The sequence below is a fragment of the Haemaphysalis longicornis genome, unplaced genomic scaffold (assembly GCF_048455015.1).
Source record: "Haemaphysalis longicornis isolate Haplotype H1 unplaced genomic scaffold, Haemaphysalis longicornis Haplotype H1 scaffold_9, whole genome shotgun sequence".
NCBI lineage: Eukaryota > Metazoa > Arthropoda > Arachnida > Ixodida > Ixodidae > Haemaphysalis > Haemaphysalis longicornis.
This window is the reverse complement of record NW_027526460.1, coordinates 16,181,994-16,209,382: the sequence shown is the minus strand read 5'-3', so window position 1 is coordinate 16,209,382 and position 27,389 is coordinate 16,181,994. Positions and strand designations below refer to the sequence as shown.

At 46.5% G+C, this 27,389-nt stretch overlaps 3 protein-coding genes across 3 annotated transcripts in view; all 3 read left to right on the top strand.

Moving 5' to 3' along the window:
- LOC144151606 (cell adhesion molecule Dscam1-like) overlaps window positions 1-16,687 on the top strand; it is a 46,599-nt gene extending 29,912 nt beyond the window's left edge. Inside the window, exons 8-17 of the mRNA XM_077682717.1 lie at window positions 2,293-2,441; window positions 3,076-3,198; window positions 4,028-4,192; window positions 4,858-4,928; window positions 6,169-6,403; window positions 8,373-8,465; window positions 10,323-10,508; window positions 11,661-11,810; window positions 12,336-12,490; window positions 14,714-16,687. Coding sequence (XP_077538843.1) covers window positions 2,293-2,441; window positions 3,076-3,198; window positions 4,028-4,192; window positions 4,858-4,928; window positions 6,169-6,403; window positions 8,373-8,465; window positions 10,323-10,508; window positions 11,661-11,810; window positions 12,336-12,490; window positions 14,714-14,851 — 1,465 coding nt within the window. The 3' untranslated portion in view covers window positions 14,852-16,687. The remainder of the gene's footprint in view (window positions 1-2,292; window positions 2,442-3,075; window positions 3,199-4,027; window positions 4,193-4,857; window positions 4,929-6,168; window positions 6,404-8,372; window positions 8,466-10,322; window positions 10,509-11,660; window positions 11,811-12,335; window positions 12,491-14,713) is intronic.
- Window positions 16,688-21,664: 4,977 nt separating this feature from the next.
- On the top strand, window positions 21,665-22,982 carry LOC144151604 (fibroblast growth factor receptor 3-like). Its single transcript, XM_077682714.1, has one exon. It carries the CDS (start codon window positions 21,884-21,886, stop codon window positions 22,628-22,630), a length of 747 nt encoding a protein of 248 aa, XP_077538840.1. The 5' UTR covers window positions 21,665-21,883; the 3' UTR covers window positions 22,631-22,982.
- Window positions 22,983-23,856: 874 nt separating this feature from the next.
- Window positions 23,857-27,389, top strand: part of LOC144152529 (nicotinamide phosphoribosyltransferase-like) — a 33,883-nt gene continuing 30,350 nt past the window's right edge. The window contains exons 1-2 of the mRNA XM_077683821.1: window positions 23,857-23,958; window positions 24,863-24,976. Coding sequence (XP_077539947.1) covers window positions 23,857-23,958; window positions 24,863-24,976 — 216 coding nt within the window. The remainder of the gene's footprint in view (window positions 23,959-24,862; window positions 24,977-27,389) is intronic.

Sequence of the window (27,389 nt, the reverse complement as noted above, 5' to 3'; positions counted from 1 at the left end):
ATGCCGAAGATTAATGGGCGTTTTATAAACAATCTACCAGCGAAAAGCACGTACGTGCACTGCGCGAAAAATTAGCGTTCATGCGCTGTAAACGTATATGCGAGACACATCTTGCCGGTACACGCATAAACCAACAAGCAGACTCTGCTTCCGCATTTCCTTTGTTCGTTGTCGCCCACCCCAGCCCCGTTACTCATCCCCGTACGCAGCCCCACACGCGCGCGCAATTTCGGCAGCGGCGCTACGGCGCCTCCGCGATTGCTAGCTGCACTTCGATGAGTGGCGTCTTACTGCTTCACATGCATATATTCTGAAAACACTGCAGCATACTAGTGCCTGCTCAGCATTATTGGCTGTAGTAGGGCTTGATTTTCGCTTGTGCGTTGCGCATTCTGCTACAATGTTACGGCTACCTTGTTATAATTAACAGACCAGTCGGACAAGGCAGTTACGTTGTAGTTACGTTACTTTAGGTAACAATCACCAAACGTTTGTTATAATGAATCGTTGGCCAGTTTCAGCATTTCTAGATTTAAGCATTTACCGCGCTAGTCGGACAGAGGCCGTATATTTACTCTTCGCTCCTAATTTTTTTTAGTATCATCATTATATATATCACCGACTATCACTGGAGCACGCTTGAGGTTCAGTGACAACAAGTGCTTGCCAGGTTATAATATGCAGCCACACGGAATCTTGGGCAAAAAATTAGGCCCCCGCAGTCAACACAAATTATGGCATGGTGGTGGTTCGGAGTGGTGTTTTTTTTTTAATTCCAGACAAACATCACCTTAACGTGACATGTATACTTCCAAAATAAGTAATCTGGTTGTCTTAGTTCTTTTACTTTGTAGGAATACTGTTTACCTCTTAGCCGGGAGAGAACTTCTATCAGGATTGGCCCCTTGTTTTAGTTTCGCCAAAAAATTGTTTTTTTGAACACTGTCCTGAGCCCATAGGGAAAGAAAACCGACGCGTTTAACGAAACAAGTATTTCCTGAACAAATGTGACTTAGTTTCTGGAATAGAACGAAACAACCCCGGCCAAAGTACAGCAGTATTCCCCATCCTTCCTAAATCTAGAATCTAATGTGAACATTCACGTCCGTCGCATAAAAAAACCGCATTGGAGCGGTTTACAAAGTATTTAACGCAGTACGTAGTATATTCTCTGTCATCAAGCACAGCCACCTTGGCTGTCGCTTCCGTATGTTATCAAGCATCCCAGCGTGGCATTATTCTGCTTAGGAATACGGCATGATAACGTATGCCTCGTTTGGCGTTCGTGCATACTTTTTGAACACGAAAATTGTACAAATGAGTGCTATCAACCACAACAACAACAAGTATCATTCACAAGGAAACACGGCGAAAAGAGCATGGCCGAGGCGGCCGATCCGGCCGGAAGTCCAGGCATGACGTTTTTCAGCCGGTTTTCGCCCGCGCTCTTCGGTCTTCCGGCATCGCGCGGCGAGATGGGGGCGGGGCATCGGGCCACTTTTGTTTGCTCATTGCGCCGCTTCTATTGCATGTATTGCGAAAATATTTCGTACACATGAACTATTCAATGTGTACTTGCTGCTAGTCAACTTTTCTTTTAATTCTAAAACCGCTTCACCTTCCCTTTAATGTTCTGTAGTTTAAAAACAGCTCAAGAGGTGAAAAATACCGAATCTGCATCAATTTTTTTTACGGTTTGAATAAATACCCAATTTTTTTTTACACTTTACACTCGCACTTTTTCTGCTTCTCCCTTCGACAGAGTGTTTGCTCCTTTGGGCCCCTCTGGCAGTGAGAACAACGTGTGTTCGATCTTGTCACCCTGAGACAATCATTTCAAGTAAACCTTGTCACTCAAGCGAACGGTTACGTCTCACCTTCCACTATTATTTTCTCTATAAGGTCGAATAATTTATGTGCAAAATTCGGATTAACCACCAGTGACGAAATGTAAACTCTGCAGTGGGGTTGTTCCACTCACCTTCTAAGCATCATCGTAAATTCCCAAGTCAAACTTTAATTTCTGAACAAGAATATAAGTTTTCTGTCTAACCCGCCGGGCAAGGAGTTGCAATGCTGTGAGGTGCGCTCGCGCGGAGCGCTAGCAGAGGCCGCCCTCATACTCCAATGGTCAATATCTGTCGCGTACAAGGCCATCTGCATGTGGCCTGAATAAATAGTATAAAATATTACCATCTCATACCATCGAAAATCTGATCCACGAGCTCAAGTGGAGCATCGCAAACTTAGCCACTGCGTTACCATGCGGAATAAACGCGCCAATTTCTGCAGGTTCGACGTCATAGAGCGGAACCTTCCGGGAGGAGTCATTTCCGAGCTCCTCATCCAGAACAGCTCAACGTCTGACACGGGAGCCTACATCTGCAAGGTTTCCAACAAGTTCGGAAACGTCACTTCCCTCATGAAGCTCTACGTACTAGGTACGATGCACTGATAATGCGGCTTTCTAAAAACCCAAGAACAGTCACACTCAAAGCTTACAGCGCGAAAACAAAAAATGGGCATTACTATTTTGCGTTTTCCAAATCTCTAGCTGACTCTTCTTATTGTAGTACATTTCTCATTAAACAAACCGTGTATCTAAAAGTTTTTTTTTTATTGGAGTTTTCTAATAGTTAAAGGGCAAAAAACATGGTTATGGCCCATTTTTTCCAGCGCTATACGGAGGTGAGTCACTGTAGTGAAGCATTTTTTCTCTTCAAAAATTACCACTAAATATATACTTTTCTTGTGAGAAAATACAAGTGGCTCTTTAGAAATGGCTATTGTCGATATAGTTTTTGTTTATGCTGCTATGCATCGGTGGTTAGATGTTACTGAACTGTAAAATAGCAAGACCTTGAGATCTTGCTATTCGTGTGGCGGCACCTCCACACCATGAAACCGATCGGATTGGCTGCTTCCGCACATTCTGCAAAGATTCTGTTAACGTGCAAGTCATACTAAAGCACGGCGCAAGGCTTTACTGCTCTTGCCGTTGGCATACTGGTGTTCGCATTATCATCAAAAAGACTAATTTAATCTAATTCCAAGCCCAATCTCCTTTTCTTTCAGAGCCGCCATCGCCTCCTGTTAGTATCAAAGTGTCGGACATCAGAAGCCGTGCCATCAGATTGACCTGGCAAGCGCCCTATTCCGAGGTCTCGACATTCCACATCCGTTTCTGGAAAGAGAACTGTAAGCATATTTATATTTCGAACTACAATCTTAGTTCGCAAATAATGTAAATCATCAACATTGTCAATTTCACAGGAATTGAACTCTGCGAGTCTCTTGAGCTTTATATTCCTTTTTTCACGGGATGTGGGCGTGAGGAGTTCCATTTCCAACTGAACAAGAAAAGACGGGCTAGTTGGTGCATGATGCTACTTAGATGCTCCTTTGGTATCGTTGCTACTATCGTTGCTCGTATCGTTGCATGATGGTCCTTTCGTATCGTTTTTCAGCGCTGTTTTTTCCAAGTTGTTTCATTTCCAAATTAGCACCTTGCTCTACTTGTGAGACTTTTAGGAGAGAGTATTTTTTGCCAATTAGTTTCATTTTATTAGGTAGAGAAAAACCAGTTGAAGACACGGGATTTGGAAAATGTTTGTATTTCTAGATAAACCACTTGCATTATACTTTGCTGCAAAAAGCTGTGTGGATGCATAATGTGCACAGCGTCTTTTTTTTCTGCGTTTTTACCTCTGACCACCATACCAGTTCAGTAGGACGCATATATGACTTTTGTAAAATAAAACTAATTAAAGTACAGCTTAGGGACTACACGAGACTGTTTTGTAACCAGTCCTACTCTCAGTTTGCACTCATTTTGCTGCGTGTTATAGTAACTTCAATTACGTCAAAAAATAGGTTACCAGCAACTACTGCATATGCTTTGAGTCCAAGAGACTCTGTTTTTTGTGTTACTAAAGACATTCCCCACAAACAAACACTTATGCAAGCTAAAGTGTCCTTTCAATTTCATATCTTTTTTTTTTTCCAATATATCCTTGGCGTCGCGCAGCCCAAAGCAGAAAGCTAACCCTGATCACCGTGTCTGGATCTGAGACCTCCGTCTACCTCAGCGACCTTCTGCCGGGAACGGAATACGGTGGCTACCTGCTGTCTGAGAATAGAGTCGGCATGAGTCTGCCATCCACGTCCATTCACTTCACTACGAGCGAAGAGGGTGAGGCAGCTACGAACTCTCTTTCGAATAACCCTGCTTGGTGACAGTTAGCTACGTCACAGACTTCGGCGTATTTGTATTTTTGAAGAGTGCGAAGTCCCTTGCTCGTCGCTAGTAAGACAGGTTAAAGGAGCACAGAGCGTTTAGCAATTAAGGAAGATCAAACTGAAGAAACCGAAGTAGCAGCATAAAGTGACAGATAATCCTGTCTATTCCTTATTCTTTTCTTCCTTTTTACTCTCCGCGAACCCTGGAAATCTGCACGGTTAAGCTATCGGCACCTTGTAAAGGGAAAAACAAGCTTTCTCGAGAAGCTTCTGGCTGCTTATTGTGTTTTGGGACGCAAATGTGACGAAATCTACCTGGGCTCTCTCCTCATGTGTTGCCTACAATGACTGATATAGACGAACAATTCAAAAGCGCCTTATACCTTCAAGGTACTAAACATTTACTCCGAAGACTACGAGTTATGCCATGTTGAGACTACCAACGGAACATTTATATCGCAAGTTATGCACGTAAAAAACTGCGCTTCTCGTAATTTGGTTTGCCAATACCTCATGTGAAGTCATTTTTTGTAAGTGATACGACAGATATGAACATTGTTTAAACCTGGCGTTATAAGGAATAAGTTTAAGTTTTCCTGGCACATTTTCTTCACGCAGCCCCTACCGCCCCTCCCTTGGACGTCCGAGTTTTTGGTCTGGGAAGCACGCACGTCAAAGTTGAATGGCAGGTGAGTCTGTGACATTTCTTTTTGCTTTCAATGCCCACTTTTATACCGATCTTTATGCCTATAATTTGCCAGAACTCGTAGTGCCAACGATAAAAACAAAAAAAAAATGCGTAATGTTTTTGCGTTAAGTAAAATATGGTGAGCTATATTATATTCAGTTGAAAATGTTCTTTTTAAGGTGGAACATTTTTAAGGTGGAACATAAGGTGGTACAGGAAAGGCGGAAGAGATTTCCTACGCCCTGGTTTGTGAATAAGAAAAAAAGAATATAACAGAAAATAAATTAGAACAATTGGAAGAAAAAAAAGTAAACAATCCAGGTAATAAACGTTATCGCGCAAAAAAAAATTAAAAACAAAGCCAGCGTGAGTATGTGAGAGAAGGAGCACAGTGAACTCGTTGTGTCAGTGCATGACAGGGGATTACAGGCCGAGTCATTACTTCCGTTCATAGCGTATTAATTTCCGGCGATGTCACAATCCCTTGAGAGGGTCTGGAAGAGGACATTTTGTTCACGGCCGGTTGATGGTTCATAAAGATGTCGTATTTCAGGCAACACGAAAACATGAAAACAAAAATTTTACTTGGTAATATTTTGCTTGAAATACGCTAGTTGTAAAACTTCACGTGGCTCTCAAAACTAACTTTTGTTAGTTACCTAAAAAAACGTACTGTTTTAGGTGTCACCATCCATTGCCCCAGCAGCACTATTGACGTTCCAGAACAGCAATCTGCCAAAATTCGAATAAATAATCTGTTCTTCGTGCCTTTAAAAATATCTTCTGTGTGCTACGTAGCGTTTAGCATATGGTTCTACCTATTTCCAGAGAGAGAGAGAGAGAGAGAGAAAGAGAGAGATCAAACTTTATTCTGCAGCTCAAGTCCGGGCCGCCGAGTTATCAGCCCTCGGAGGAATGAGGTGTCCCACGGTGCTCCGACGGTGGCGGGCTTGGCGGAATTGCTCTCCCCCTGGAAATAGGCACTGGCGTACCTATTTCCAGGGGGAGAGTAATTACCAGGCGTAACTCTGATGGCATCAGCCTTTGAGGATAAACAGCGCAAAAAGAATTCCGGTGTTTCGCACAGTATTTTTTACTGGATTCGTAGTCAAGGTTACGCATTAACTGCAGGCGAAACATCGCGTCTCTGGGATGGTTCTACTGGGGTTCCCTTTTAGTGGTATTGCTGGCCATGGAGCTGATGCAATTTGCCTTTTGTGCCTCCCTCTTGGTACGAGAAGGCCCCACCGAGGGAGCTACAGAACGGCAAGATCCAGGGCTACTACGCGGGACACCGCATCTACGACTCGCCCATGCTGCCGTACACGTACCAGACGGTGACTGGCGCTGAGGCAACACAAGCCGTGGTGCGGGGGCTTCGTCCAAACACGCGCTACTCCATCGTCGTGCAGTCATTCAACTCGGCAGGACCGAGCCCTTCCTCCCATCAAATGGACGTGACCACGCTCGAAGAGGGTGCGTGCGAACGTCGCTTTTAAGAGAACTCACGGTAATGGATGCGTCTGTCACTGTGTCTGCAATATCCTTAGCTCGTGTACTGTGATTTCTACTGTATCTACAAAACGAAACTATAAAAACTTCGGGCTCGGATAATTCCGCCACGTACTGACGTTTTGTCTGTAATGACCTGAAGAACACAAATCGTTTAAAGTAGCTTTAACTGGTGTTCGCGTTTGATTCCATGATTTAACAGGACGAGCAGCACTATATAAATAAATGGATGCGTATAGTATACGGGCACGCATGCGGGTCTGCGTGCGTGCATACGTGCGTGCGCGTGTCTGAGCGTGTGGCGGCAGTGTTGGTGCCAGGGGTGGTAAAATGTTTCCCGCCCATCGACTGCTCCTCACACGTTATGACGATCGTATCCCGATTCGGGTCTTAGGATAAGGTCCCATTCACCCCGACTTCTCGCAGCGCACTGGCTACCCCGCATAGGCGTACAGTACATTCACGTAAACATAAATACGCCAGAGAGTGGAAGGCAATGCAGCCGCTTCGGTAGCTGAACTCCTGAGGCATTGGCCGCATGACCCGGAAGTTGTGGGTTCATATTCCCACCTCAGGTGCATAGTTTCACTTTTCATCATTTAGTAAAAAAAAAATCAACCACCTCCCCCCTTTGCGTGTACATATACATACTTATAAAGCTTCCAACACTGCATACTTGTACTGTAGGAAAGGGCCACCACATAGTAAGTTGGTCTGCGTGCCATGTTTAAGAGTGTTAGAGTGTGTTACAGGATTACCATGAGAGAGAGAGAGAGAGAGAGAGAGAGAGAGAGAGAGAGAGAGAGAGAGAGAGAGAGAAACTGCGGTTGATTCCTCTGTCATAGGAATCGGTAAAACACGAAAGTGAAATATGCAGCGACATCTGCGGGTGAGCATGATTTGCTAGGTCGGCGGCTGTCTTGTGGGTGTGCTTGGTGAGCGACGTCCTGCTGGCGGGTCACCTCGGCAAATGTGTACTGGCGTCATTTCCGTCATGGATATGACGTCAGTGAAATATTTTTGCATCCCGGAATAAAACACTTTCCTGTTAGAATATAATACCTGAAAACAAACAACCCTAAGTATAATGTACTCTTTTGCACTAAAGGTTGCTTCCGCGCAAGAATACTCTGTGTGCAGGGGTGTACCCTCTACAGGCCGCTTGCTTCGTTGAAATTGCGTCATTTCCGTGACGGATATGACGTCATTGAAATCTTTGTGTATCCGGAATAAACCCTTTCGTGTTAATAAACATTTATTTCGAGCAGAGCAAGCGTGGATGATGGGTCGTCACCCCCGTGAGGGACCTTCCAGTAGAGATACCCCTGGGCTTTACTGGCAGTCCCGGTTAGCAGCATCAGCCGGTCTGGGATGCGAGGTCAGAGCAGGTCAGCTGACCCGCCCATTTCTCTTAGGTTAGGTGGAGATTAGGGGTTAGGGATGCAGTGTGTTAGCACTCTCGCACCACATGGTTGAGAGTGCGGGGCATAGGGCAGAATTTACATGTGGGGGAGTAGGAAGTTGGGCATATGGCGTGAAGTAAGGTGCCACGAAGGTAGGAATCAGCCTGGAGCAGGCGAAAGGTTGTCGCAACTCTATCGACGTGTTGTGAATCCTTAGTTGTAGGAATTCGCACGTGTGAGTGGTTGGGGAGAGGCCGAATACGGTCTTGTGAGTTGGGCGCACGATATTATTAAATCGTTCGCGTTCGTCTAATACAGTGATTCACTTTCACTGGGCTAATGCGTAGAGCGTTAAGGATGCGAAAAGTGTCAGAACATGGGATGCCTTATCTACGATTGGGTACACGTCGTATAAAGCCTCCTGTAGCTGTCGGATGATCAGTGGACGGGTGCCGTCCTTTGGTCCGTGGAGATCGAAAGTGATTGCGAAAGTACGTAGCAAAACTCGAATGTGTTCTTTTGTTTTCCAGATCTCCCCGTAGCCCCAGTGTTCAGCGTCAGCACAGTGACTTGCTGTTCGGCCACATTCACCATCAAGGAGCGGAACCGAAGAAGCCTAACTCGTAAGTGCATTTTTTAGGCGCGGAGTTATTTCTTGGTTGAACGTGGTCAAACCAAGTTTGTCGAGCGATAGCTCGCTTTTCGTGCGGAGGGCGCGCAGTCAATGCGCACACAATTGCACCTCAAGACGAAACACAGACGCTCGGCGCTGTAGGTACGAAGGCGCAGTAAACTTGGGTGTAACCAGTGCCTTCTTGCATCATATTCTTACGCTAAAATGGAAGACTGGGCGAGTTGGTACATGTTCATATTAACAGCGCTACCGACACAGACAGAAAGAAGAGGGCACAAACACGGCGCTGTTTGTGCCCAGACAGAAAGAAGAGGGCACAAACACGGTGCTGTTTGTGCCCTCTTCTTTCTGTCTGTGTCGGTAGCGCTGTTAATATGAATATTCTTACGGCTCGCGTCCTTACTATTTCCCCTCTCCTCTTCTGCGCAACCGTCGCCTTAGATCAAAGGAACGGTTGCAAAGGTGCGCAACCGGACGAGGCGATGGCTTGACTTTGCTCAGCTTGAATGCCACATTGACAATACAAGGAACGAACCGATTACCGTATTTTCGCGCGTATACCCCGCCCCAAAAGTGCGGGAAGTTCAGTGGCAAAGGAGGGGTGCGAATAATACGCATGGTTTTTTCTTAGGTGCAGCTTCACGGCAATGCGTGTTCTGCCATGAAGTCACTACGCAGTAACACTGACTAAGCCTTCCATGGCAGCGATTGCGCAAAACATACAGGGACAAGGAAGAAAAAACAAGGACGAGCGCTCTCTAACAAGGAGGAATAAACTTAATTTCTATGTTAGTTCTGGAGTAGTGGCATCGGGTGGTCTTCTCAGTCCAGAAGTCCCTGGGCGGTCGCTGCCAGGCGGGCCCTTTCAACCAGCCGAAGCTGATCGCCAGGGTACGGGTAGGCTAGCATGCCTTCCCGCTGCTCATGGTTGGGAAAAGGGATGGGGGGGGGGGGGGGGGGGGGGAAGGATGGTGTGTGTGAGCACGCCCAAATCATATGGTAGAATGTGCAGGGTTGGGGGCAGTACTTGCAGGTGGCGGAGTAGGAGGTGGGGTGGATGGCGTGGAGGATGGTGCCGTAGGGGTAGATATTGGTTTGAAGGCGGCAGTAGGTGGTGGATTCTTCCTTAGTCAACTTGTCGTGGGGCGGGGGAAAGATGCGGCGTTCGAGGCGGTAGTGTTCGAGGATGTCTTTGGATTTTTGAGGTACAGAATGGTAAGCTTCCGATGGTGACGCTGGAATGTTGGAGGGGAACGCCCGGTAGATATGCGCGCGGTCGGCAACATGAGCCGCCTCATTCCCCTCCGGAGACTCATGTCCCAGGGTCTAGAGAATGTAGAGGTAAGGAGGGTTAGGGATGGACTGTAGGATGCAGAGGGCTAAGGGAGTAATGTGACCGGCGGCGTAACGGCGACAGGCAGTTTGGGAATCTGTGACAACTGAATTTTTTTTAGTGAATTGTGACTTTCGCCTTGCAGTCGGGGTACTCTACTTGCTAAATATACACTTATTCTGTCTACATAGTATGTGATGCGTTGCTTGAGCAGTAGCTTTGGTGCAGCCTTTGCTGTATCAAATGTGCGGGTAATACGCGAGGATTTTTTTATTTTCCGGCGGGCTGAAAGTAGGGGTGCGGTTTATATGCAGGGCCGGGTTATACGTGCGAAAATGCGGTACTACTTTTGTACCTGGCGTAACAAAGCTTTCGCCCTAAAAACCCTTACTCGACAATCATCCAAGCGATTGTTTCAGCGATTTTGGTGACCATCTTCGAAGGTACACTGTTGGTGTGTTCTATTTCCTTATTACTGCTGTTATTAATTCCGGGTTCTCCGTGCATGTGCAGAGTACGTGCTCGACTACCGGGAGCGCGGCGGCCACTGGCGCTCCGTGTACTTCCCGTCGCACGCGCACACGCTGTCGCTGGACAGCCTGGTGCGGATGACCCCGTACGAAGTGATGCTGGCCGCGTACAACATGTACGGCCGCGGAGACCCCTCCGACCCCGTGGCCTTCGAGACCACCGGCGAGCGTACGTCCTCAACAGCAACTATACTTCTCACCAAACTGTCTCACCAAAGTCAGTGCACGGGCAGCCGGCAACAAATAAGTGAAACCAGCAAGGAAAGGAGGGTGGGGGGGGGGGGGGGAGTGATGGAATCATAGTGTTTCATACTAATATATATTAGTATGAAACTCTATGGATGGAATATTTGTGAAGTTGAGGGAATATTGCAGGTAAGAAATAGCTGAGAAATGAGAAACAGAAGGGGAGAAAATATTGCAGGAGATCACTTAGTGCGTTCCTCCTCAGTGGCGGCTCGGCGACAAATAGCTAAATGGACTCTGCAGCACTTCCGATAAACGCTTTCACTCTTTCCTTTGCGTCTGGAAGCATTTTGAAAGCTATAGTAATCGCCAGCACGGAGCAGCTCTGCGTGATTTGCTCGTCACAGCATATGGGCCTTCCGTTTCTGCTTTGCTTTTGTGGTTTTCTTTTAAGTAGCGATCGAATGCGTTTATTGCTGCAACTGAAAGAAAACCGGGCATTATCCACCACACCGCTGTGATGACGTAATTCGAGCGCTCGAACAACGTCAAGCCCGAGAAAGAGACGAAATTTTCTTGAGAAATTTCTGAAGGGCATCGACCCATACTTTATGGCTGAGGTACTTCGTGCTCTCTGGATGTGTTGATTGACTACGTTCAAAAAGAATTTAGGATTCAGAAAAAAAAAAAAGTTAGAAACAAGTGCAGCAGGGTCCCTTTATTTCTAGTGGCTGGTGAACAGAAAGACCGAAATTTTCTCGATCAGGGAGCCCCAAAGTTCTCGGATAGCAAAGTGGGTTCAGGTTGATTAGGTATATAGCTTAAGAAAGACCGCCACCTCTAAAATAAAAACGGCCAGACTTGGACGGTGCCGAATTTCGTCCATAGTTTACTATCCTGGAATGTGCACAAGTTTTGTACGGCTTTTCCAACAAACGGGATCGCTATATAACCTTTAAATTTCATTTAAACCAAAACCAAAGTTGCCTTTAGTATCCGCTAAAGTTTTCTTGATACTGTATGTGTAGGTGCTTGTGTGTGGGAAGGAGGGTGGAAGGATGCTTAAAAAAAGCAGCGTTACGGGTAGACACGAACTACAGCATTGGCTCTTTCTTTCCGCTCTATCTTCCCCTAGAACCCTTGGCTCAAACGACAGGAAAAACCGCCACAAGCGTGATCCTCGACGTTCGGGTTTACGGCCCTGTGATAGTGTGCTTGCTGATCATCATCGCGTCCATTTCTCTGGCTTGTGCTTGCTACAGAAGGATCATGTCCACTGAACCAGGTGAGCGTAACCAAAGACCTCATCATCGACGTATTCGCTGACCAGTATTTTGAACGAACTACAACGTCAGCGGCAAGAAAATGGTGGTGCCACTTGGCCTCAAGTTACGCAAGGAAGTACACGCAGCGCGAATAAATTGATTTTCGCACGGAAGAGAGCTCGGCGATTCAACCATCGCCGTCGTTAGACGGAGTGTATTTGAATTTTGTGACGGCCTATTTTACGTCACTCCTGCTTATATTACGTTAACATAGCGCAATACTTAGAACTTTTCAAATATTTCTGGCGTATTTTTTGAACGCCTTTTATGGCTGAAATGGGATGGAGTGAGTTAACCAAAAGCTAATCCTTTGAAACCGAACAAAGTTGTACTTTATCTTTACGGCCACTTTAACATTTCAACTCCGAGAGCAGGGTGCGAAAAGTGAAAAGTATTCCCTGGTTGCTGTCCGTTTATATCTGGTACGGTACATTAGGTCTCCAGGCCAAACTAAACGCATTTCCGTCTTCCTTCGTCATTTTCAGACCCCCCAATCATCTACCACAGCGCGACCCTTCCAAAGCGGATGTGGCCGGACCAAGAGTACGCGACTATTGCGAGGACCACTATTCGGAGGAGAGTCGAAGAGGCCTACGACGTACCCTGGGACATGGATGATGCCATGGAACCGGCTCCGAAGGTTTGTCCTAATCCACGGCTGCAGCGAGCGATGCGGCAGTCTTACCGGAGGCGTTTAGGTATCAGGAACAAGTGTTAAACTTCATTTTTTATGTTGTTAACGAAGTCCCGCACTAACTTTACACGAAAGTTAAATCCCCTGTTTCTCGTTGACAAGATAATTTAGCCAAGTCAAGCTTTAGTGAATGTGAAAAGGGTACCGATCTTCGTGTCAAACATTGATGGGTTCTCACACTCTTCATACGGTAAACCGCTGGAGCCATGCTGCTTTTCATTACACGGTGTTAGATCGTCACGCCCATGAATAGCATGTAAAGCGGAGCGACTACCGACATCGCCATCCCGCTCCTTTTAACAGAATGGCTCTCGTCTGTGCTAGTTGGTACACCTTCGAAGGGAATCAGCTTGAAATTAAACACACACAAAGGAAGAGGGAGCAGTGTGACGTGTATCTCCCTCTTCCTTTGTGTTCGTTTATATTTTAAGCTGATTCCCTTCGAAGGCGGTCCTTTTAACTAACAATGGCCCAGACGTAGACGAAGGCCGATGCCCAATGTTTTTCAGAACGTGCTTTTACAGTGCTTGCAGCTTTTAAATATACCAGCTTCGTGTTCTGTGTTCAACCCCGTTCCTCCAAAAACAAAAGAAAAAAAATGGGGGGAGGGGACCCCAGTTTTTTTTTTTTAAACCAACTTGTGAAATGTTTCATGATTTTCTCGGCATTTTTGCCGCCATAAGAGGTACTTTCTTTGGTGAAATTCCCGCACAAGGTCGTAGATTCCCTTTCTAATTTTTATCCTTTTTGGGCTATGCAAAAGGAGACATCACAAATCGTGAAAAAGGGGCGGTGCAGCCGAGCAGCCCTATTAACATACTTCTATTCAAACTTATAACGGACACGTTGTTAGCATTTTTGTAAGCTCCTCTGCTACTGCTCTTAGACGTGGCCTTTTAAACTAGGTCCTCCAAAAATAGTCAAAATTTATGACGCCACAACTTATGGTGCAAAGAGCGACCTGAAAAGGTGTCACCAGTCTTTCGCGTTTTCCATACCATTCTGTAGTTTAAAAGAGCGGTTGCCTCCCAGTACGACACATCTCTAAACAGGCACGTTAATCTTGAGCTGCGGATCAACTTTCTTTCCACTACCTCCCCTTGAAGTAACTACCAAAAAGTGTGGAGTGTTGTCATTACACGTGCAATGCATGTGTACCGTATTTTCGCTCGTATAACCCCCACCAAAAATGCGAAAATTTCAGCGGCAAAGTAGGGGTGCGGATAATACACGTGTTTTTTTTCTTTAGTGCAGCTTCATGGCAATGCGTGTTGTGCCGTGAAGCTCCTACGCAGTAACATGAACTAAGCCTTCCATGGCAGTGATTGCGCAAAACATACAAGGACAAGGAAGAAAAAACAAAAAACTAGCGCACTCTAACAACTGAATTTTGTGCAGTCTGCGCATTCCACTTGCTAAATATACTCTTTTTCTGTCTACATAGCATTTGATGTGTTGCTTGAGCAGTAGCTTCGGTGCAGCCTTTCCTGTATCAATTGTGCGGGCAATATGCGAGGATTTTTAAGTGCAGAGTACTTTATGCGCTCGCCTTGTCGTCCTAGCTCGCTCACTCGACCCAGGTATATAGAGCACCAAGGCGGCGTCCCGGGGAAACGCTGTTGTTCGCGGCATACCCCAGGGGCTTCGAAAGCCAAGCGGTTTATATAGTCATAAGCGTTCAAACCCCGTAAAACTCTGGCGCTTGTCATACATCTTCCCGTTGTTTAGCGCAAAGAAAACTATAGGTACATTTGAAGAAAAATATACGTAATTAACCGGCAGCGCCCGCGTTTCTTTAGTTAAGGACGTCCGTTGGGTTGGTTTTTACGATAGTAAACGCAAAATGTGGCAGTGCAACTCCGGCACGTGCGGGAAGAAAAGCACAAAGAGGACAGAACTCCCGCTGGCGCAGTTTCAGTCAGAGGGCGCGCGAGCACTGCGACGGCGGGAAACTTGAATCGCATGGGGTGTAGCAGTGAGCGGATAACGGTGGCACAGCCCATTATGGCGAATCACTCCTCTGCACTTCCGACAGCTTTCACATTGAGTGCAACGGCTTTGATTTTTTTTCTTTTCCGGCGAGCTGAAAGTGGGGTGCGGTTTATATGCAGGGCGGGTTATACGCGTGAAAATACGGTAAGTGAGATTCTTTTTCTGTGCATTCTATAGGTCGTGGAGGACTGCTACACACTCCTCAAGAAGAAGGCTCCGGGGGAGTTGCAGCGGCTTCCCGCTGGCCATGCTCTTCTGGACGGACCGTCCTGTTCTATGATGGACGAACCGCCCCTCGAGGAACCTGGAAAATGAATCTGTCGTCGTTCCTATCATACGCTGCATGCTTCACCTCATGTGACTCGCTTCGACCATCACTATGTACGTGCGAACCCAATCAGATATGTCTGGAACATGTTTTTGGTTATTTCAAGCGGCAAAGAACAACGGTAACAAAATAAATATTCAATAAACGAAATGATCTACATTTCAAAGCCCAGTGCAGAAATAGGGGAGGAGGTTCCTTTTTATCTCAGCTGTGAGTAACAAGACCCTGAAAGTATAGCCAATGGAGGCGTAACAGTAAAACCGAGCGCATTATGGGTTTTGTACAACAATCTATAGCTGACCTAAGTTCAGACTCTCTGGCCAGTTTTTTGCGTACACAAGGAGCGGAAGCTTCACTGCCGAAGCATAGAAATGGGGCCGGGAGTCCTTTGAGCTAAGGCTACGATGTAAACCGCCAAAGTCATCTTCCCTTTTCAACCGATATCCGCATACAATACTGTCCTGGCAGGGGTACCAAAACTCATGTGCTCTCGCTGAGAGCCTAAGCGTTGGAGACAAAGTGTCACGCCTTGTGTCGAAAAAACATTTCTAAAAGAGGGTCGAGAACGAACGTTATATGCCGAACAATAAAAAAACAAACAACAGCAAAAAGCGTGTTCCAAACAAGTTTGTGCGGGGATACGCACGAACACCGCGTTTTTTACTTCAACTTTGGCTGGGGTCGTGCAAAACACAGCTTTCAGGCTGGCCTATGGTCAGTTTACTGGGACGTGTAGAATTCGCCATTGACTGGCCAATAACTGGCGTCTGTAACGAATCCGTGTAACGTGTTGTGTGGTTGAGTGTCGCTGGCGTCACGAACGTTCCACGTTTCACGCGTTTAACTTTTTAGAAAAGCGATCGTGGCGCCACGTCACTTATTTACATTGCGTTCGCTAACTTTAAAAAAAAAAAAAATCTGTGTTTTCGCCTGGCTGATATGTCCTGCTTGCCACGTTTGTTTTTACTTTGCAGACAAAAATTGGTCCGACTATGTATCAGCAGCTCCTGCAATCGAGGACTCACATTTTTGTTTCACCGTCAAGGTTCTATGCATAGTAGGCACGATGCGCCACCTTGTAGTTACTTTTTTTTTTTTTGTTACGTTGAGCTTGCGTATATGCTTTCAAGACTATGCACAGAAAAGCTGGAGACGCTTTTAATGCAAGAGATGAGACTCTCAGTTTGAAGTTAATGTGGAATGCAAAAATTCAGGGCTTCCGAAAGTAGCGATCACCTCCCTTGCTTTTGATGCTCCTACATGGAACATGCACATGTCATCAGCATCCGCACTTGAAGTGCCATCATTTTTAATACTTTTTCGAATGTAGCTTTAGTCTTTTATACAACGCGCATCCTGACGGCACATCTGGGCAAGCTTGTGGTACTTAAGTGTACAGATTTTATACGCATTTGCTGCTAACACGACATTGCTGTTTCCTTTAAAAACCCTTCTCCGCACCCGGCACCGATGGTAGCTGGTTCAACGTCACGATACTCTGTTTACGCTTGAGTCGAAATCAAGCCGAACATTCAATTGCATGGACTTGCCAACTGTTTCGTTCATTCGTTGCAGTCAATAAAAACACGCCTTCAGCACTGCTTAGGCTCATATTCTCGTGCTAAAAACCAGACCCGCGGCGGATAGACTTTTTTTAGCTTTCAAAAAAACATCATTCAGAGGCAGTATTCCGTAAAGCGACTGCCGTCGTTCTGAGATTAAGCGGTATTGGAGTGAGAAATGCGTGTTTTCCTTGGTTCGGGAGTCCTGCGAGCATGCGATAGCCGAAAGGAAACACAGGGCTGGGCACTGGGCTGCAGTTTTGCTCTTTTTGGCGGTGCGTCCCTGTTTTATTTTTTTTTTTTCGGATATCACACGCCCACAGGACTCCCTAACCAAAGAAAACACGCATTTCTCACGTCAATACCACGTCATTTCAAAGCACCGGCCATCGCCTCGAAATGCGGACCGGGTCATCAATGCATGCAAAACAAGCAGATTCCGTGCCCTGCGTGATACTTCTGCTGACACACGCGTTTCTCACTTTCTTTTCGTCTTTGTACGACAAGTTCGTCTAATAAAAGTTTCTGCATGAGGCAAGACGTACAGGGTCATTGAAACGTGCTTGAAGCGCAGCTTTTCGCCATGAATGTGCTGGCTCGGCCAAAGTCACCCATAAGGCATTTGACACGATATCGCAACTACCTTAAGGCAGGTTCTATTACAAGATTAACTTTCTGGTCAAGAAAATTGCAAGCTAACGAAATTATTATTTTAAAAACGCAGTGTGTGTCCCTTGAATTGAAATATTTCGTTATGTAGAAACTTTTCTATCTCAAGTGCAAAATATAAACGCAGAGTATATATATTGCAAGCGTCACCTTCGTTTTCCGGTTCGCAATTATACAAGCGCGGAGTTCGCCTTTGCGCAGCTGCTTGGTGTGTCAATTTTTCTATCGACATGTTTTGAATACTGTCTTTTTCAGTGCCTTGAAAGCTGTCTTAAGATGGGTTGTGACTCGTTTAGCGTAGAAGCTCCCCTAGTCATGATGCAACCCCATATGCGCTACTGATTGTGTAAACATCGGCTGCTTGTAACTATGTGTGCGAAGTGAAAAAGATAAGTGTTTTCGATCTCCGTACAACATAATGAACATGGTAAAAAGCATGTGAGACTCGAGTAAAAGCTATTTCAGTCCCAGTTTCAAAGAATTAACAAAATAAACTGCATGAGGCAAAGCTGAACTAAAATAAAACCAATTATTTGCAGCTAGAGTTCCTTCATTACAGCTATAAAAAATTTACAATGTTCTGATTGGCCAGGCATCTGACAAACCCGCTGAGCGTTCATTGCATGCTTCCTCGGACAGGTCGGGTGTTTCCAAAACTTTATATTGCGGCTGCTATTCTTCGTACATAATGCAATAAAGAGTAATATGCGTCAACAAGATTTCGCGACGCTAAAAACAAAAACACCGCTGAAGGTATTTACTTCGCGCTTAGAGGAAGAGCTAGAATTCCACAAAGTGTAAAACTCCTGCTTTAAGCATTGAAACTAATTTAGGCGGCATCAATACTTTGTTTGTGGTTGACGTAGACAGTAGTTAAGTGTAGCTACCTTGAACAAATTTAGTAACGTGTGCTTGTACCGAAATGACGGCGGTAATTATTTTCAAACTGCCCAGTGATGCATGGCTTAAAGAAGTGGTGTGTGCTGTATTTATGCCTGTATTAATGTCAATAAAGAGTGAATCTTGTGCGGCGTGACCAGTTTGTATTGTTCGGCCCGCTTTGTTATCTACGCAAGTCGAATATCCTCCCTCCCATTCAACAAAGAGCGAACCTGGTGCAATATGATAAGCGTATACAGTTAAACATGGATGTAACAAACCTCTATGTAACGAATTCCTGGATTTAACGAAGTTTCTCGTTTCCCCATTTCTACCTCTATTGAAGCCCATGTGATTGCGACCTCTGTGCAACGAAGGAGTTGCGACGGTTACCCTTGATGTAACGAATTCACTACGCCGATCAGTCAATGTTTTTTTTTTTTTGCCCTTTTTCCGAAAAATCGGCACGCGAAATGCCCCAATTTAGCGAATTTCGCCCGCACCGCAATCTCCCGTGCGTTTCCACGTGTGTGAGCGCGGTGTCGGTTAGGCGCTTGGCCTTCCTGTCGGAGTGTAGTCGTGCGCCACCACTACCTGTGGTGTCGGTCGTGGGCGATGAGTTCTGCTGCCAGAAAAGGAAAAGTTTCGTCTTTTGAAGACGAGCTCGATATTCTAAAGGCCGTCTCTGCCGGCGAGAAAGAAGAACGTCACCGCCCAGTAGTGTCCCAGCTAGCATCCCCTCGACATTTTTGAGTGCGGAAAAGAGCATCAAGTTCACGAAAAGGCGCCCTTTCAACATAAAATTGGTACTTGAAATGCGTTATGGCACCTAAAAATATCAAAAAGCAAAAGTTATACTTAAGTTACGTTTGTGAATACGGGGCCGCGTAGTAGCAACAGGCACAAATCACGCACTTTTTCAGTGTGAAATATATCATTGAACAAGGGTGAGTTCAGCATCACTCATGTCTAGCATATTGGTTTCGTTCCTGCTTCATTCACACGAGCTTTGACTCGAAACCTGCATGTAGCGAAAACCTGGATGTAACGAAAAAAAATGAAATTTTTTTCAACTTCGTTATATCCAGGTTTAACTGTACTACTCGGCATACCCTGTTATCTACGCACACCGCTTATCGTTTGGCTTATGGTCTGAACTACGATAGGCGCGCGCCGAAGATAGCAAGCGTGTACACACTACAGCGCTTCTGATGGGCACGTAATATAGTGCCAGTGTTTCGTACTAGAGCACGACACAGTATTGTGTGTGCATGGCCCCAAAATTAGCTGCTTGATTTGCCACAGATAGCTTTAAAAAGGGTACTGCTAGGGCGGATCAATTGCCGGCGCACCCTGAAAGGCAAGGTTCGACTGTTTACTTTACTAATTTACTTTACGTTACTTTCCTTACTTTAATTTACCGTACTACATATAAGTTTAATTTAACTTGCTTTACGTTACCTTACTCGTTCACTAAGTCACTCATTCATTGGCCTCGCACGAAGCTATGCTTAAGAGTATAGTTTGTTGTGTGCGGAACTACTGTAATCGAACACGATCGGCGTCAAAAGATCTCTTTAATGGTTCCCGCTGAGAACCCCAGTACACATGCGCGCATAAATTTTATCAAAATGCAGGATGACCTTGCCCACTTCAATAAAAACAGTATCCTACCGTACACACAGCACAAACAAAATACGCCTGTGCATATTTTGCGCGTCCAAAATCTTGAAGGTTGCCAGACCATGTTCAAAACATGTCATACCCGCCCTGGAAGCTCAGTGGCTGAGGCGTTGTGCTGCTGGTCCCAAGGACGCGGGTTCGATCACGGCCGCGGTGGCTGCTTCCCTAGCAACGGGGGGAGATGGGCGCGCGCTACTCTCCTCCTCCTCTCTCCGCTCAGTGACTGCGGGTGTTGGGCGCCTCCTCTCCACTTCGGGCGGGAGAGCTCTCGCTCGCGTAGCGGGCATTCCGACGCGTGAGGGCGCTCGTGTAGCGGCCGCGTGGCGCGGGAGGGTATTAGTCGAGCGCGCGCCGTCGTCGAGAGCGGTCGCTGGTCCTGCATCTCGATAACGATGATGGCGGACCGGGCAACGGTACCAGCAATAACGAGTGAAATATCTTTCTTTGTAGTTGTGTGCGTGTGTGTAATCTCTCGACTACTCATTAAGATCACGATATCCACCGTAATCGCGCAATCAACAACCGCGCATTCGCACTTACACACTCTCCCCCTCGGGGAAGTGCGAGGGAATTTTTCTTTTAAACAGCTCGCCACAGATAACGCCGATAGCGATAAAAGTTTTGAGGCCCCAGAATGCACAATGTTCCCCTTGGTATTTTGTATGCCCGCTGTGACACAGCTACCCTTTACTCCTCGTGCATAGGAGTAGACGATAATGATAATGATTTGGAGAAAAGTGCATAACTTCAACGGGGCAGCGCGGAGCCAAGTTATGAAAACGAAAGTTGGTGAGGGACAAGCGTCGTTCACTATGAAAGCTTTCCACATGACTCTTCTAAGTGAGTTGTGTGTTTCTCTGACGTCGGTTCGCGACCGCGTCCCGTCCTAAGGACGTCACCGCTGTGGGGAGATTCCAGTTGCAGATTGCAATTACTAACTTGTATTCATGAACTAAGTGTTTCACTTTTTGTGTTCTGTTACTGGAATTTCACTGGCTGTGGCGACTGAGGCTTATCGGGGTCGTTGCGTTGCAGTCGTCACTCGCAAGTAACGTGTCTTGCGCACCAACGGTTCCGACTTAGTAAACGAGACATAGCGAGTAAATTAGGTAGCAAACACCATCACTGTGACACACACACACACAGTGTATAAACTGAAACAGTTTAATTTTAGCTAGAACTCGTATATGTATAACCCCCGTCAAGTTTCACAAATATAATTAAATTATTTAACTATTTTTGATTAAAAGGAGCACTCTATGAGAAACGTGGTTTAATGAAGCCTAAAATAAAAACATTTTTAGAAACACTTTATAGAACCTGTTACGAATAAATACGTAGAACCAATGTAGAAGGAATATTTAAGCATACTAGCTGGTTTATAGTTGCGCTTACCGGACGTTGGGCTCTATACAGGCAACTTGTCATTGTCATTTTGTTTTATAGGAAGATGCGATAACAATCGCGTGGTCTAGAAAACAGCCTACCAGCTTCCATTACTTAAAATTAATATATGTACTTTCTTCAACCTCCCTTTGTCTGCTCCGTATGGGGTGCCATGAAACAATAATTTATTCGATACTGAAATAACGAATGCGAGCTATGTTTGTGTACATATAAGAACGCTTCGTGCGAAAATGACGTACTTCGTAAGTGCGTCAGCTCTCGCCGTCAGGCTTTCGTGTAATGAAACTCAGTGCGTCATGTTTTTTTATTGGACCCACACGAACCAAATAAACCACCTGCAAGACTAGAGTTCTTGCGTTCGAAAGGAAACCGTGAACATGACGCAACCACGCCGTTCTTGCCACGCAGTTGTCTGATTGCGTCGCTCCTTGCGGCTGCAACACCGGATGTGAAATAACGAGGCGTCACTTGCTCGCTTCCTGCGCTAGGGTTCAGTGACGCAAGACGCCCCCCCCCCCCCCCCCCCCCCTTCCCTTTTCCCCCCGAGCGATGACGAGATAGCACGTGGCTCTCTCCACGCCTCAACTCCAAATAAATTTTGTTACGCCCGGGACAGACGTCGATTGGCAACGCACGACACCGGCGGCATCCGTTGCGTCAACCCGTCCTTAACAAAACGTCCAGTTCACTTGCGGCGTACTATAAAGGACGTGGCAGCCTTTGCTCCACGTTTGTTGAGCTAGCGAAACCGAGGTGTAAGAAACATTTTCAAAGAGTCAAGATACGCTCGGTACGAGAATCGATCTGACAGAGCTAGCAATGACGCGCCTTCACGTTGTGCGCGCTTTTCTGATCGCCATCGTCCCATTCGCCGCGTGTACGGAAGACAACTTCATCGAGTCGTTTTACGAGGCCACCCAGCCGTCGCCGCCTCGGTTCGTTAACCCGGACAAAATGGAGAACGCCATAAAGGTGCAGCCGACAGGCAGCAGCGTGAGACTCAACTGCCGGGCCACTGGTGTGCCTGAACCTCGAGTAACATGGTACAAGAACGGTCAACCTTTGAGCCTCAGCGCAAACAGGGAAAACGGCGGCAGTGAGCGAAGGTACAACCTACACCTAACGAATTTGGTTAGGAACGACAGCGGCGAGTACACGTGCGTCGTCTCCAACCCGCTCGGCTCCATTCGGTGGACGTACACCGTCGAAGTCCATGAGCGCTTCCACCCGACGCCGAAGATAATCTGCCCCGTCTCCAACGTGACGGTCACGGAAGGCCGCAACGTGAGCATCAGGTGCGACGTCTACAGTCATCTGACCGCTTTCGTGCGCTGGATCAAGCACTACCACGTTGACGGACGCTACTTTGACAAGAACGGGGCTCCTTACGCGAAGCTTGTCAAGGACGCGGCCGTTCCCAACGTCACCGAGCCTTACATTCTCACGCTGACGAACGTTACCCTAGCTGACTCGGGATTCTACACCATACTGGCTAGCTCGCCGTCTGGGGCATCGCACAAGACAGTGGAAGTCATCGTGGTGCCTAAACCATTCCCCGGCTTGTGAGTTCGTATTTGATTGGTTAAAAGAGCCTCAAAGACATTGGACAAAGAAATGAGGCGACAGGACCTTCGTTCGCTGTTTTGTGAACGAAATACGAGAACCTCTAAAATTCGCTACCTCATAGTTCCGACCGCCATGTTAGGTAAGCTAGACGAACGCATATGTTGCTTCAAGGACTGCGCTGGCCGAAGAACCAGCTCAGTGTTAACTCACCAATCAGAATGATGTGCGATACCTTGCATTTGTGGTGAATGTTCTTATTAGGTGTACATATTGAAAAATTGGAATATTGGAAGGTGTAAATATTGGAAATAAACATTCCTGCGGTCGGCACAGATTCGTGTCGGTCACCGTTTCTTGTTGCCCTGTCCTTCTTCCGCTGCTCTTGTCTCCAATAGACAGTGATGCGGGCTGGTCCTCATGCATGAAGAGTTGCCCATCGTGGCACATTTTGATGTAACTGCGCTTTTGCATCATAATCAAGATGCATCCTTTGTACAGAGTGGCTTGCGTGTGTGGACAGGATGCGGACATTTTTCTCGGCCGGAACGGGGTCTTTCCTGGCAGTGGCACTTATTAACGATCACGCAGTCCGTATGGGAGAATGATGCAGGCATCCACAACACTTCTGTCTGCATGCTGACGTGTCTTTTTTTCTTCGCTACTGTTCATTTTGTTGCCTTCGCCTACGTACTCCTTCGCCGTAGGCCGTGACACTCACTAAAGCTGAAGCGATTGCTCAGCGGATTTGGCCACAGTGCAACATCGACTTTATCAGGCCGCCGTTTTCTAGTAGTGGGAGGAACCGACGGAGAACAAACCAAAAAGCAAACTATCTCTTAGAATACTGCAGAAAATGCGCATTTTATATACTTCTGCGTTTGTCACTGTACGAAGTAAGAGTTCAAGTGACAGGGCGGATTCTGCGCGACTCCACGTCACCATGAGCGCAGCGAAGTGTGCGCGGGCGCTAAGCACAGGCAGATTTTTGTTAGCTGCCGTGCATCTCCTTAGAGACGTGCGACCACACACGTGAAGGGCTCATAACAAAAGGGCCGCACGCTTCAGCCGTCGAGTTGTGATCGGTGGCGGCCCCGTGTATCGAGCCGAGTTCGATCTCTTCTCCGGCAAAGCCGAAATAGCGGCTGCCGTGTCTCGGACCCGCACAGTCGCCCCTGCCTGCCTCAGGAAAAGGGGAAGCGGCGCGCTGTTGTGGCCGCGAAGCGGGTATGGGCTGCGGAAGTGTGTTCAAACGGGGGGCCTCCACCATAGCTCAGCCGACAGCGCAGTTCCAGCCTGCTGCAAAGGACGACCGCCAGAGCATGATAACGGTGAGTTGCCCTATAGCGAGTCGTAGTCCGTTGCCCTAAGCGCTGGGACTATGTGACCGGATCAGTCACTATTACTGCTTTGTTCAACCCTTTCTTTTTTTTGTCGTTCGTCAAGCAAACTGTGTGTCAATAGCAAAAAAGCAAAAAAAAAGCAAAACGATGATCTGTTGCGATGCATTACAGGTGCGTAGCGGTCAACCCTTTCTCCAACGCGCCTATATATATATAGCTTTTGCATGGTGCTTATTCGTTCACACAGTTATTATCTGGTGCAACTACTCCCCTTTTTCGAAATAATGGCGCCTCTGAACATAACTAAACACGGGAGGAATTATAAACGTCGTAGGCTGCACATACATATATATAGGTACAGATACTGGCTGCTGGAGCCCTTTCTCGATCTCAAAGCTCGTAAACACCATTGTGTTAAACTCTCCCATTGGATTACTTGGAGATTCATTGTATAATCCTTCAACTATGTTTATGGGGGCTCAAGTGTTCTTCAAGCAAATTCTTGTTCACTTTATTGCCGTGCCTGCCGACATTGTTTTTGCCACCCAAATAAACGTGACTCGACTTACAAAACCTGCCAGATAATGTTTCTGCCTGGGAAGCTACAAACGATCAGTTGACAGAATACGTTTCCAAGTAATTGTCATGGGGACAACGCACGATCGCATTATGCGGCTGTTCTGTCTTTTCAGCTTGGCAAGTTCCGGCGAGATATCTCATATCAGGGAAAGGGAGCTCTATTATTAATTGAAAAGAAACAATTATATTACTTCCACAAACTGAGGGAAATAACAAGCCTATAAATTTGGGTATATCTACGCACCTTTAAAAGACGCCGCATACCACGAGCTTAGTCGTTTCGCAACAGTGAGCCGTCGATTGCTTGTTGCAGAATCTCGGCTCTGGAGCTGATGCAATCACCATGAGCAGTGACTTCGGGTCTTCGAGACCGGATGACCCTTCGTCCTACTCAGAAAATGTTATCCTCTGCACAGACTCTTCAAGGGTAAGAAATGCGCGCTTCCAGAAGCGAACAGTAAAAGTTGAACGTTGAGGTGAAACGAGCAGGCACAAAGTAGTGGCTGTATGCTCAAAACGACAAGAAAGACAAAGGACGTGTGACACCTCATTTACTTTTAAGGGCAGAGCTGTTTGAGCTCTTGGTTCTGCTGTCTATGCACAGAAACAATATCAAGAAAATACCGAGCGCACGTGAGAGTGCGCCGCGTGAGAAGCGCCCGGCGTCGTCCAGGTTTGCGCGGAGGCTTGCGCCTCGTGAAGAGCTCGCAAAAAATACCAAGAAAACATATCGAGCTCACGCGAGCGTGCTCCGCATGTCGAGCACCGGGCATCGTCCAACTCTACCTTCGAGAACACTCTGCCCAGCGTTCATGGCGTGATCTCTCGCGTGCTGTTATCTCCACCAGTTCACGTCGAGTTCGTGAAGCCGCTTGCCGTGGGTTCTAGGGCGTGCTAACGCGGTCCACATTGTGAGAGGTGTGAAAGACTGCGGACAAAACGGTCCGGGTCTGCCAATCATGCAGAACTTTCAGCGGCAAGTTCGGAAATTCATGTCAGGTGCAACAGCCGGGTCTCCGACGAAGGGAGAGGGGGCGCCAGTTCTGATGTTTCTGCAGCCTTGCACTAGCGCAAGCTGCGCCATTTTTTTTTTTTTTTTTTGAAGAGGTCATGAAGAGAAGATACAACTTTGTTCAACTTGAAAAAACTAGTCTTGACAACTCAGTTAGCTCCATTCCAGCCACGAGAGACTTTTTTTACCCTAAAAACCATGGGAAATTTCGGAAAACTTAAATTTCGCGCCACAGCGGCGTAGTACGGGCAGGAGCGACGCTATATGGGCCAGCACTAGAAAACAGTTATCAGTGCGTTATCTGCACGTTACCATTCAAACGATGCAATCAAACAGGGCTGAAGTCCCCACTACAATCGCCCAGTCATGTTTCTTGGTGGCGCCTTACGCGGGCGGCCGCCAATCACCCAAACAAGATTCTGTGACGTCATAGAGGAATTGTCAGAAAGTGGCTGGGAGTCGCCACTGCTTCATCTATTTTCCTTATCTCCATTATTGTTTTGAAGTTTGAGATAAAATTGGGATCGTTCTCGTCAGGGCAAAGCCGTCTTTTTAATGAACCAAATTTGTATTTTGTCTTCATGGCCCCTTTAACAAGCAGCCTACCTACACACGCGTTCTGTCTTTTGACAGATATGGTATTATATACTGAAAAATAGAGAGATAACAACGATATTGACTTTAATGAAGTTACTGTGATACATGTATGAACAGAATGATATTGAATTTAAATTTAAATATGCGTCTTATAGAGACCCTAAGGTGCGGAAACATGTTGATCATTTTCGGTAGAATACAATGCCGTGAATACAATTATGCCAGCCACGGCAGCAGCAGTTAATTCGTAGCGCAGAGAACCCAAAAAGTGCGATAACGGGTATCGCCACCCCGTTACCGGTTCAGCAGTTGTGATATGCGACGTCGCAAGCCGTAACTGATAAGACTAGATTGGTGAAGCCTGTACAAACATTTCGAAAAAGCTATCAGGTACGGACATGTAAACATACATTGCACGTATAAGGAAACATCTGCTCACCACATGGTGACAAAACAGGCTTCGGCTAGAAAACGTTATAAAACCGGTTGCGTCGCCACTGCCGGCGCTATAGGTTTTGTTAATTCAGATCGCGGTTGAATCTTGCGTCTTGGAATACATTGGAAGTCAAAAGATTTATCCGGCTGAGCGTGAGAGCCATCGTCCGTACGTACCGCCGGCGCATTCAGCCACCGGCAAGGCCGCCTCCGTACGCTGCCGGCCAAAAGCCAACGTCGCCGAACGCGGGTATTTTCCACTCCTTTTCCTAGGCGACACCCCGAACGGGAGGACGCAAGGTATAATAGAAATGTTATAGTTTTGCTATATGCAATATGCAGAAACAAAATACAAAAAAAACAGTTCGACACATTGTGTAAGAATGTGACAGAACCCATCCGAATCAATGTGATGGAAATGTCCGCCTCCCTGAAAATTAAGGGTTTACTGCAGGTAATAGACAGAAAGGGTACTACGACGTCGTAGGGGTGATTAAAAGGAGATTAGAATGATGGCGCAGTAAAAACTGAGAGCTGGGTAAAATCTAATTTATTTAGGCCAGCCGCTACTAGCAGCGTAAAAATTAGGAGGGTAGTATTTAATATAGATTGTATTAGAACCCCCTCCCCCAAGATGGCCTATACCATCACCCCAGTAGAAAGGGTATGCAAATATCAATTAATCGATCAATGCGCTGGTCGATCTACCAATCAAGCAGTATGTAAGCGGGGCGTAACCAGTGAGGATCGCTTTTTAGAGCGAAGCTGTTAATGTCACTTTCGTCACGATCTTTCG